General features: G+C 42.5%; 1 protein-coding gene across 4 annotated transcripts in view; it reads right to left on the bottom strand.

The window, feature by feature from the left end:
- MORN1 (MORN repeat containing 1) overlaps nucleotides 1–9,314 on the bottom strand; it is a 116,562-nt gene extending 107,248 nt beyond the window's left edge. For 2 of the 4 annotated variants that reach the window (XM_035119527.2, XM_035119528.2), the window contains exons 1-5: nucleotides 8,057–9,314; nucleotides 5,920–5,991; nucleotides 5,113–5,211; nucleotides 2,258–2,368; nucleotides 364–454 (exon numbers count right to left, since the gene is read on the bottom strand). In XM_035119527.2, the coding sequence (XP_034975418.2) occupies nucleotides 364–454; nucleotides 2,258–2,368; nucleotides 5,113–5,211; nucleotides 5,920–5,991; nucleotides 8,057–8,114 (431 nt within the window). In that variant the 5' untranslated portion in view covers nucleotides 8,115–9,314. The other 2 variants (XM_060276186.1, XM_060276185.1) reach the window with 2 other exon arrangements.
- Nucleotides 9,315–12,651: the final 3,337 nt, after the last annotated feature.

Raw genomic sequence — 12,651 nt, 5'->3', positions numbered from 1 at the left:
TTTTTTTATAGTTGTAAACTGCTAAGAAGCCTATTCTGGCATTAAATGGTATATAAAATAAAAATTTGATTGGGCACTCCCACTGCTATTTTTCTTAATGGTGCACCATAACCACTTATGCAAAACTGACACCACAAATGGTTTTGTTTATGCTTCTGCATCCTCCTTGAGCTGAATGCCAACTGGTCCTATTGTCACCTACTCTGCTTGACTTTGCTTCAGGTATGAATGAATCCCTGACACATTCCATGATATGAATTGTTGCTGCTGCTTTTTAAATTGGCACTCGGTAGTTTCAAGCTAAACCTGAAAACAACATCCAATTAAGAAGAACAGAATAAGAAAGGGGGGGGGGGGACTTACTTGAAGATCATTTTCCCTCCTCCATGTTTTTTGTTGCTATGGAAGCTTCCTTGATATATTTGTCCATCCTTGTCAGTCAGTAACCCATGGCCTGAAAAGAGGAGGAAAATGGTAGCAAAAAATGGAAGAAGACTTCTATGTACCAACTAAGAGCAAACCCAGAAATGTGCTCCCTAATCTCAATGTTTCTTTGTCATGTCCAAAGCAGAGCCCTCACCTCTTCCCATTCCACCCCAAGACCAAATACATAAGCTCCTGACTTGGGGATAGAGCTACTAGCCATAATAATGTTTCTCCCTCCACCATTGGGATAATATGCCTCTGAATACCAGTTGCTGGGAATCACAGGTGGAGAGAACTGTCGTACTCAGTTCTGGTTTCTGGGCTTTACTTTGGGGCACCTGGTTGGCCACCGTAAGAAAAGGATGCTGAACTAGATGGGCTACTGGTCTGGTGCTGGTCTTATGTTCTTATTGCATATCTGAACATGGAGAGTGGAGGGAAATTTTCAAGTTCCACACCTGATTGTGCAAGTAAGTGTGGAGGATAGGAAACACAAGTCCCTGGGGCATCCTGTCCCCCACAAGGCATTGCACAATGTCCAAAGTGATTCCTAACTTCACTCAAATGCACTTCCAACCAGTCCCTTGAATCAAAATGTGTTTCTGTGCAAACAGAAAGCACTTCCACTCCTGCAAGCCCACCCTATCCAGATTTTCACCAATGCCACCCAATGCATTGCAGTCCTGCAAAGGGTGCTACTGAAAGCTGCAGAACCCCCCCCCCCCCAAATAAATAAATAAATAAATAAATAAATAAATTACGGGATGTAACATGAGGGGTATAGCCAAAAATCTGAGGAGTGTATGTTTGCTTGCATGTGGAAGTACTTTGAACTAATGCAATAGCACATTAGCATATAAACCAGTGTTTCTGATTAATCTGGAGCCTTAATCTAAATCCCAAGACTCTAGGCTGGCAAAATATATTTTCGGGCCTGAAGCAGGGAATTCAAATGCCACCTCTTACAGCCCACCAGTTAACATGAATTCACACAGGACAAAAATTCACTAGGAAATGTATATGCGGAAGAGCAGCTCTTATCCTTTCAGTGGAAATTATATCAGAAAATGTACTGGTGCATTTGATCTAACACAGGGATGGGGGACCTTTGACCTTCCAGATGCTTTTTGGCTCAACCTCCTGTTGGCCCCACCCAGCATGGTCCATAGTCTGGGATGATAGGAGCTGCAGTCCAGCAACACCTGGAAGGCCACAGGTTACCTATCCTTGGCTCTGTGTCAACTTTTTTAAAATCGCATGTAAATAAACTCACAATATGGAGTTGGATGTGTGTGTGCTGCTAAGCCCTGCCCTCTCTGGCATGTCACTCTGCAAACGTGTAGGGCAAACGTGTGAATCAGGGGGGAGAATGTTTGCTTTGCATGGGGAAGGTCCCAGGTTCAATTACTGGCATCTCCAGGTAGGGCTGAGAGAGACTCCTGTGGAGAGCCACTGCCAGTCAATGTAGCTCATGTGTGGGGAGACTTTTGGCCTCCAGATGTTGCTGAACTACAACGTCCATCATACCTGGCCACTCATCATGCTAGTTGGGGTTGATGATTAGAGCTGTAGTTCAACAATATCTGGAGGGCCAAATGTTCCCCACACCTAGCATACACAGTACTGAGTTAAGATGGGTCAGTGGTATGATTCTGTATAAGGCAGCTCTCTATGTACTTGCATTCAAATAAAAAGAACACTTGGGTGGAGATAAAGAAATCTGCTTATCTCCCACTTTGCTCTTTTTAATGATGTTCCAAATATGCAACCTGGTGTGTGTAAGAGGGGACCTTTCCTAGTTCCATGGCCTCAACCCTGTCTTTCAGCTTACCTTCTCGCATTCCATAGGAGAACTCCCCTTCATATTTTCCACCATCTGCATAGTGAATGACTCCATGCCCGTGCAGCTCTCCAAAGAGGAACTGGCCAGAATAAGTATTCCCTTGAATCAAATATATGATAAAGTAAAACACAGGGAGGAAACTGCTCCGGCAAATGCGACTTAATAATCCTTGGTGTTCCAATAAAGATTTTGACCGTTCTGTTCTTGATACAAGACATTACAAGTGAATAATTACCAACCGCCTTTTATCACCAGGGCAGCTTAATCAAGAACAAAGGAAGCGTTCATTGGGTCTTTATCTTACAAACTAATGGAATCGTAATCCGTATTCCTTTAGGTCTTTAACACCAAGGTATCTTAAAATGACATTAGTGCCATATTTTTTTAAAAAAAATAAAAGATTCGTAGTATGTTCTTTATGGTTAAGGGATGGGTAAGAAGTACTTTAATTTCATAGTCAACTTAACAGCTTTTTGATGGCAGACAGTCATTCAAACCATTCATTAAAGAGAGCAGGAATGAAGTGGCACTATGAATGCAATTAGTGCCCTGGTCCTAAGTCCCCTTGGACTACTGTAAGTGAGACTTACTTCAGAGTAAACCTGCACAGGCCTTGCATGCTTGAGCCAATATACACCTTACCAGCTTTCTATAAACAAAAGCATTTCAAAATAAGAATAAATAAAATTTGAAACTAAAACTGAAATTGATAAAGGGTGGTTGAATAAGCAGGATTTGCATTGCATCTTTGAAACTACGGATGGTTAAAGAAGAAGAAGCCACCTGCAATTTTGCAGGAAATGTGCATGCAGTTACATGTTTTCACAGAGACAGCACATTAATCTCTACACAGAAGCACCTGCCTCAATGAATTTTGCAATATGTGAAGCATGTGAAATAAGCAGGCCGCAATGAAGAAAGAATGACACCCCCCCACACTATTTATACTTCTACACAGGCATAAGAGGATGCTTAGATTGCAGGCAATAAGCTTTGGTGACAAGGAGGAATTAAGTAACCTAAATCCTATTTCAACAAAAGAGTCCATTGGCAATAGATTTTATGAGACCATATGAAAACAAACAAAATCTTAGGAAAGGGCTGTAGCTCAGGGGTAGAGCATCTCCCTTCCATGGAGAAGGTCCAAGGTTCAATTCCTGGCACCTCAAGTTAATAGGACTTCAGAGAAAAGGAGATGTGAAAGACAAAAAGCGTAAAATAAAAAAGCAACAGAATAAAAATTTCTGAAAGAAGCCATCCAACAAGATGAATAAAAAAGATGAATGTTATCCAGCCGCCCTGGAAGGTGGATGTTACAATTATGTAGCTGGGAGTGAGTGGATGGAAGGAGTTTTATACCCAGCAGGACAATTGCCTGCTCTGGTTTAAAATGGGGGCCCTCTCGGGAGAGAGATGGGAAAGGAATATTAGATGGTCTAGTGGGTGTTGCATCATGAGTCTATTAGTGCTTCAGAGATGGGAAGAGTAGGGCACATTTGTATGCTTGGCAGTTACCTTTTGTATGTGAGTTATAATATTGCCAGAGTATGAGTGGTTGCTTGATAGATGTAATGTATAATATACGCTGCCTTGCAATGCTCTTTGACTTTATTTATGTTGCCATTATGTTTAGGCATATGGAGATTGTTTATGTATTTGGTTTTTTGTTTTGTTTTTTATATAAATCATTTGACATGGTTTTTATTGCACTTATTTGTGTATACATAAATATTTATATATTCTTATCTGCTGTAAACTGCTTCAGATAGTAAAAAGACTACAAATGGAAATAATAAGCAAGCAAGCAAACAAACAAACAGATGATGAGCAGCAAAAACAGGCCATAAATCATAGAAGTGACCCATCTAGCTTTCTGAAGCAGGTAAGCAGAAGAGCTTATTTATTACATATATATCCCAGCCTTTTCTCCAAGGAGTACATGGTTCATCCCTCTGTTAACCCCTATAATGACCCTGTGAGCTAGGTAAAGAGGTTGTGGCTGGTCCATGGTCACCCAGTGAGATCCATGACCGAGTGGGAATTTGAACCATGATCTTCCAAGTCCTAGTCCGGCACTCTAACCAGTACACCACACTGGCTTCCTGGAGTACATCTGCAATGGGGCAGCTATATAAATTAAGTAGGTAAATAAAAAATGGGGGAAGCAAAATGTTGCTTAGAGAAGAATCTGAAATATTTTCCTTGAAGCTTGAATTTGTTTTATTCTGGATTATTTGATGTTTTGTAAACTGCTTGAGATTTTTGCTTTAAAATATAAAGTGGTATAGAAATAAAATGAAAAGCAACAAAATTCATTGATCAAAAATGAATGCCTAGACATTATGTTGTGGCGACCATAACTCATGTTTAAGGTGACATTTGGCAATTAGCTTATATATCTGAGTTTCTAACACTGATACCATGGTACAATCTAGATTAAAAACCCAAAGCAGGAATGTCTTAGACTGGCACCTAAAAGCTGACAATGTTAGCATTAAGCGTGTTTTCCTAGGGAAAGTGTAATTGTCCCATACTCTCACCACCTCATTCTTTTGGATTTGATGGCAATCCTCTTTTCCTAGCCTCCTGGGCTGTTAGTTTCCTAAGCCCTCACTTAAGCCACTCCCCGTTTACCTAAGGCCTTCTTCTGCTTACCTTGTCCTTTGCTCTCTTGGGCCTGAACAGTTTAGCCAGAGGCCAGGATGAAAGCATCTCAGTCAGTGACAAAGCATCAACATTTAAGAACAGAACTGCTTCGCCAATTGGAGTCAAAGGCTCTTCTGACTGATACAAAATCCCTGAATGTATTACAATGTACAGAGAACGTACCACAAAAAACCCACCTGTAGACGCCCAGTATCTGAGTCCGTTGCCCTTAATTTCCCCATCTACAAACTCGCCTTCATAATAACTTCCATCTTTAAACAGCAATTTCCCGTGACCTGGAAAAATTTAATTTTTTTTTAAAGTCTCAGCAACAACCAGAAACTGTAGTCATTCAGTGGATTGGGGACGGGGGAAATAGGTGAGATAATCAAAATAGATAAGGAGACAGGCAGTACAATACTGCACACATCTAATCATTTTTTTTAAAATGGATAGGGATGGAGCTGATGATTTGGAGAGCAAGCAAGGGAGAGCCAGCCAGAGCGGCAACTTTTAAAAGCAGCAACTTTGAACAACTTTACTACCAATCTCCTGATACACTATGAAAGGAGAAGTAATTCTTAAGTTTTAACTCTCTCTCTCAACTATTTAACCCTTGCTGCTGAGCTGTAACTTGGTGCAACATGGCATGGGGGAGATGGTCGTACAGCTGCAGTGCCACTGGCAGGTGGCGCAGTGGTGGTGAGTCTCCCACTGGTGGTAGTGTACTAGAGCAGGGTGGCACTTCCTGTTTTGCCTCAAGGGCAGGCAAGGACCTACAGCCCAGGTGGGGCTCGCTAGCTCAGGGAGGAGCTTGCTACCTGGAGTAGGTGAGGGTCACATGCCTCATCAAGTGTCCTGGCCAGGACACACTAAATGCGAGCACTCCAAACCACAACATTTTGTTGCAGGTCCCACTTTGTACTGCTTAATAACACCTCTTGCAAGCTAGAATGATATCAACCTCACAATGGCAGAGGACAAAGTTTGTTTGTTTGCTTTACCGTGTTTTCTCCCTTGCTTCCACTCTCCTTCATACTGGAAGAAAGAGTTAGGGTAAACATAAAGTCCATAACCTGAAAGGAAGAAATGCAGAAGTATAAGATGTCCAAAAACAGCAGCAGCAATTGAAATGAGGATCTTAAATACCTAAAATAAAAACAAAGCAAGCCACTTTATAGGATAATAAAAATTGTCACAAGTTTCCTTTATGCATTGAAGAAAAATTCATACGGTTTTGAGACTCATTTAAAGATTATTTGCTGTTCTTTGCCCTTAGCAACTGGCATTCAGACACTGACCCTACACATGGAGATTCTAGTTAAGCTGTCATGGCTAATAAGCATAGACATGATTTCCTCTTAATTCTTTTTTAAAAGTAACTAAGTGACCATTTGTGACAGCAAAGGATGTAAGTTAGCTACAGGAGTGGATAAGAAAATTATTTTTGCCAATCCTGAACCTGCTCAATGGATCTAGTTTTTTAAAAGGCTCTTTGTCTTAGAAGAAAATAAATAAGGGTTTGTATACAGATTTTCTCCGGTTCAATCCCAAGCATCTCCAGCTAACAGAATTTCAGGCGACAGGTAATAAGAAATCCCATTCTCTGCCTGAGATGCCAGACAGCCAGAGAGCGGCTGTCAGTAAGAGTAGATCGTATTGAGCTAGATCAAGGTAACTATTTCAGGCTGAAGGTCACTTGGTCACCCCTCTGGAGGCTGCATGGCAAGAACTGCAATTCTCACGGCTGCTTTCCAAAATACGTTCCCAGCAGCTATTCTACCGTATTTTAAAACGTTTGCAACTTGCAACTTACACACATTTAATGTGTGCAGTCAGCTTTACATGTTTGACTATACAGTGTATGTAAGTATATGTATGTGTATGTATATATGTATATATATATATGGGGGGGGGATCCAGGAAAAAAGACTTTGGCAATCCCACCCACAATTGAACCCGATTTTGGCTTCACACACTATCCCCTGAATGTAACTCGCAAGTACATTGAGATCACTTTCATTATTATTTAATTCAGTAAAATATATTACTTTGAATGGGGAAATGTAGGGGCAGCTTAAAGGGCCACAAAAAAATCTTCTGGCATCAAAGTTCCACAGCGGGGAACCTTGTCTAAGCTGTGACTGACTGACTTTGAGGTAAGATTTCCATCATTTACACTCTATTCACTGCCCACTGCACATCACTGTCCACAGCTCTATGGAAGCTGGGGCTCTTAGTTGTTTTACTGATGTATATTGTTTTGAGATGTTTATTTCAGTTATGCTACTTAAAACGTATAACAGTTATTCTCATAGGCAGTAGTATAGTTTGGTTTTGAATGTGTAATCTGTACTGCATTTCATAAGTTGATTCTTTTTTCAATGCCATTCGTAACTCACTTAGGGTTTCCTGAAGCAGTATAAAAACTTAAGTACGGTAAATAAATAAAATTGGCCAGTTTGTTCTCCCTCTAACTATGAGACCCATAGTCTCCAAGCTGACTGCAAAGGCCAGAGCATGCTAACCCCCCCAGTTCAAGGCCAAGCGCATCAGCTGGAGCAGAGTGCTTTTTGGAGCGGGGGGGGGGGGACAGACAGAAACAAGCTCCCTATAGTTTCTCTTTATCTGGGCTTATAAACAGAAAGAAAGAAACAACAACTTCTTTATAAAGAAAATGTAATTATTACATTTACATTACCAAGGGGCTCAAGGTGGCATATATCAACCTGTTTCTCCACAACAACCCTGTGAAGTAGGCTTAGGCTGAGGGGCTGACTGACTCACTCAAGGCCACCCAGTGAACTTCCTAGCTGAGTAGGGATTGGAACCCTGCTCTCCCAGGTCCTAATATATGTACGAATGTACTGTATGTATATATCTATATCTATCTATATGTGTGTGTGTGTGCGTGTGTGTGCGTGTGTGTGTATAAAAGTAGCAAATGTGGGTGATAACTTTCCCTATGTGGCTTGTCACCTGATAGACTGCTTCTGTGCATGGAGGTTCGATTTAGTTGTCACAGCTCATGACTGTTCCAAAAAAGGCAATGCGCCCCCCCCCCATATTTCTTCTCATTTAAATCCATCACGTTAACAGTCCTCCTGGTGCAAGCTATCCATTCCCGCCGCCGCCACTCACCGTCCCGACGCAGCTCTTTCACCTCCCCACAGTAGGATCCAGGCCTGGAGGCCGCCATGTTTCCATATCCCTCGAGGACGCTACACCTTAGTAACAGATTCTTACCTCTGATTGGCTGTTCGGTTGTTAGGGGGAGGGGCCTCCTCTTGCTGGCCGGGCGGGGATTGCGCGTTTGCTTACTGCGCGCGCGCTAAAGTGTAACGCGGGGTTGATTTCATGTTTCCTGCTCAGCCTGAATCTCCTGCTTTGGTTCAGTGCGAGGCTTTGGGTGCCGCACGTGCTTACCTGAAGCCGGAAAGTCGCATTGAATGCAATGGTGGGGGCTTGTTTCCGAGCGCCGGATAAGCTTGTAAAATGCATTTCCTGCGCAAAATAGTCTCGTCCATCTTTATAGCCTTTCCGGTTTTAACCTGCAACGCTGCAAACATCTGAAGAAGTGTGTATGCACACGAAAGGTCATACCAATGACAAACTTCGTTGGTCTCTAGGGTGCTACTGGAAGGAATTTTTGTTTGTTTGTTTGTTTCAACAATTATGCTGCATTCTAACCCTGGTAAAATCTAAAAAGGGAGTTCCAGACTTGATGACTAGCAGATTTTTTATGGTGGAAACTTAGTTAACTTAGTTAAGGTTTGCAATCCTATGCACGTTTTCGGAGATCAAGTCTTGTTGAATTTAATGAGACTTATTAGTAAACATGTTTTGGATCACTTCTTTAACCCCCTTTGGTGTGGGTTGCAATTTAGCCACTTAAGATTTTGTGACATCCAAATAACACCACCACCACCCTCAGGTCAGAGTGTGATGTTGCAATGTGGATCAACATCTAATGATTATTACTTATAAGAACAAAAATAAACAACTATCAATCTCAGTCAGGACATGACCCCCTTGTTGGTCTCGACCCAGCCATAGGAGGTTGGTGTTGCAAGGTATTTTGGGGTTGATCAAGATGTAATCATTACCACACCCACAGGTTGCACCGCCTGTCTAATGTGGTGTTTTACAAACAAGGAGTTATGAGAGGTCTCTACCCCGAGGGAATTATAATGGTGATCAAGCTTGTAATCACAACAAACCCGTGAGCAGTTTTTCAAGCTATACCAAATATATGAAGCGGAGAAGAAGAGCAAAGCCACTGGTTCACTGCAACAACTGTGTTTACACTGACCTTCAGGGCCACATTTGAGTATGGAGTTGAGGTTTGTGCCTGTTAGCACTAGTTACAGATTGGTTATTTGTCAGAAGTCGGGGTTGTGTAGCACCATGCACGGTACAATTATATAGCTGAGAATTAGTAGCACATTGGGTTTTTTTATATCATCCCTCCCCACAGGGCAACAGCTTGCTTTGGTACAGAGCTGGGGCCCCCCCCAGGTGAGAGAGGAAAGGAGCAACTGTGTGGCCTAATAGGTATGAGGACATAAAGCCATTAGTGCTTCAGAAATGGGGAGTCTCTCATCTGTGACTGCTTGGCAGTGATCTTATCTGTGTCGTAGGACTCTTGAGTGTGAGGACAGAGTCACACTATAGGCTTTTTGGTGTATAGTGGGGGTGGCAGACTTCATAGGTTTGCCTGCCTCTTGTGATATCATTGCCAAGCTCAGCATGAGGGCTCCTGAGGTGGGGGCAGCAGCCTTCATCTATGTTTGGATGCCAGCCGCCATGTTGAATGAAAATGGTGGACCAAAACATGACCTGATGGCACAATGGGTTGAAGCTCACAAATAGCTCTTAAAATATTGCTGTCTTTTCCCCCTATGAATTTCTGGGCACTTCCTCTTAGTATATTTATGTATATTAACGATTTATGATGTGTCTCTGCTCATGCTCACGCTGGAAAAGGGGTATAACAGTGGGGGGGGGAGAAATGGGGCAGAACAGGACACAACAGGGTGGAGTGGACTTATGTGCTCTTCACTGTTGCACGCAGGGGCCAGGAGCGGAACCGCCATGCAAAACAGTTGCTATGTGCATAGCGGTTAAGACCTAGAGGAGCTGAGGTGGACTCGGGTTATTTGGCACATTGAGCTAGGATAAAATCCCCCCACCCTCCCAAAAAATAATTCCTTCCACAATAATTCCTTTTGGTGCTGTTTTGTTTTCTCAGTAGGTACCTGTATAAATGTGTTTTCAGTGGGTTTTGTGGGGGTACTCAAGGGTATGCAGTACTGGCACCTCCCCATGTTAAAAGTGTGGCACTTACTGTAACTTTAGGGTGAGTACCAGCAACCCCCCCACCAAAAAAAATTAAGCACTGGAATACCAGAAATTCCTAGTTACAGGTAGGTAGCCGTGTTGGTCTGGATCGAAGTAAAATAAAAAAATTCCTTCAGTAGCACCTTAAAGACCAACTAAGTTTTTATTTTGGTATGAGCTTTCGTGTGCATGCACACTTCTTCAGGTACAGTGAAATGGAAGTTTCCAGGCACTTATGTAGAGAAGGGGTGGGGAGGGGTGGGGATGGGGAGGGGGGATCACTCAGAAGGGTGGTGGAAATGATAAGCGATCTCCAGCCATCTCAACCCTTGCTTTTTCATGCAAAACCATTTGCAGTCGTTTGCGGTCATCAACAGCTATCAGTCAGTCAATATACCAACATCCCACACAATGATGGTTTACAAGCCATAAGGAACACCATTTCAGATAAAACCACAGCGGACTTTGCTACCAAACTCTGCCACTTTGTCCTTACCCACAACCACTTCAAATTTGGTGATGACCTGTTCCTCCAGATCAGCGGCACAGCCATGGGCACCCGCATGGCCCCACAGTATGCCAACATCTTCATGGCAGATTTAGAACAACGTTTCCTTAACTCCTACCCACTCAAACCTCTCCTGTACCTGCGATACATTGACGATATTTTTATTATCTGGACACATGGACAACAGACCCTGGAAACCTTCCACCAGACATTCAATGACTTTCACCCCACCATCAACCTCACAATGAACCAATCTATGCAAGAAATACATTTTTTGGACACTACTATAAAAATACAGGATGGACGTATAGACACCACCTTATACAGAAAACCAACTGACCGACAAACATATCTACATGCTTCTAGCTACCATCCCAAACATACCAAACAATCCATCGTATACAGCCAGGCCTTACGTTACAACCGCATCTGTTCCAACTCTACAGACAGAGAATCTCACCTAAGAGATCTACAGCAAACCTTTTTAGAACTAAAATATCCACCTGATGAAGTTAAACAACAGATCAACAGAGCCAGACAGATACCTAGAGAGAACCTGCTGCAAGACAGACCCAAAAAAGAAAATAACAGAACACCACTAGTCATCACATACAGCTCCCAAGCTAAAACAGTACAACGCATCATCAGAGATCTACAGCCTCTCCTGGACAATGACCGCTCCCTTTCTCAAGCTCTGGGAGGAAGACCTTTCATTGCCTACAGACAGCCACCCAATCTTAAACAACTCCTCACCCACAATAATACAACCACCAGACTTAACATGGACACTGGTACCAGAGCCTGCAATAAACCCAGATGCCAACTTTGCTGCCACATACACCCAGACAATACCATTACTGGCCCCAACAACATCCAACATACCATCTCAGGACTATTTAATTGCTCATCCTCTAACATTGTGTATGCCATCAAATGCCAACAGTGCCCTTCAGCTCTCTATATTGGACAAACAGGCCAAACCCTACGCCAAAGGATAAATGGACATAAATCTGACATCAGGAACCAGAAGACAGAAAAACCAGTAGGAGAACACTTCAATCTCCCAGGACATTCTATACAAGATCTCAAAGTAGCTGTCTTACTACAAAAGAATTTCAGAAATAGACTGGAAAGAGAAGTTGCTGAATTGCAACTTATCACCAAGCTCAAAACCATGGAGGGACCTGGTTTGAACAGAGATATCGGGTTCTTATCTCATTATACATGATAAGCGATCTCCAGCCATCTCAACCCTTGCTTTTTCATGCAAAACCATTTGCAGTCGTTTGCGGTCATCAACAGCTATCAGTCAGTCAATCACCCATTTCCACCACCCTTCTGAGTGATCCCCCCTCCCCATCCCCACCCCTCCCCACCCCTTCTCTACATAAGTGCCTGGAAACTTCCATTTCACTGTATCTGAAGAAGTGTGCATGCACACGAAAGCTCATACCAAAATAAAAACTTAGTTGGTCTTTAAGGTGCTACTGAAGGAATTTTTTTATTTTACAGAAATTCCTAGTTGGCCTTGAAAGACTATCAGGCATTCCAGAATCACACAGAGATTTCCCATGTGTGAAACTACCGGTAGAGCAATCCGAGGTGAAGAAGAATCTTTATTTGCATCAGGCACTACCCATAGCAATAAAATAAAATGTACAGAAGTGGTAAAAACTTCCAACTATAGAAAATACATTTGGGGGGTTTACATCAATAATCAAATAATAGATCTTATTCTAATTGAAAAAAAATCATTGTATTTTATTCTTCTTTTTTATTTTGTGCCCCCACCCCTCGGACTCCTGTGCGGGGTGGGGGAGCTCCAAAGCACTGCCCTACATCCTTTGCGGGTGGGAGACCAGGGTTCAAATCCCCAACTCAGCCACGA

The sequence above is a fragment of the Zootoca vivipara genome, chromosome 6, assembly GCF_963506605.1.
Source record: "Zootoca vivipara chromosome 6, rZooViv1.1, whole genome shotgun sequence".
NCBI lineage: Eukaryota > Metazoa > Chordata > Lepidosauria > Squamata > Lacertidae > Zootoca > Zootoca vivipara.
Note: the sequence above shows the minus strand (reverse complement) of the source record. Positions and strands in the feature narration are given on the sequence as shown.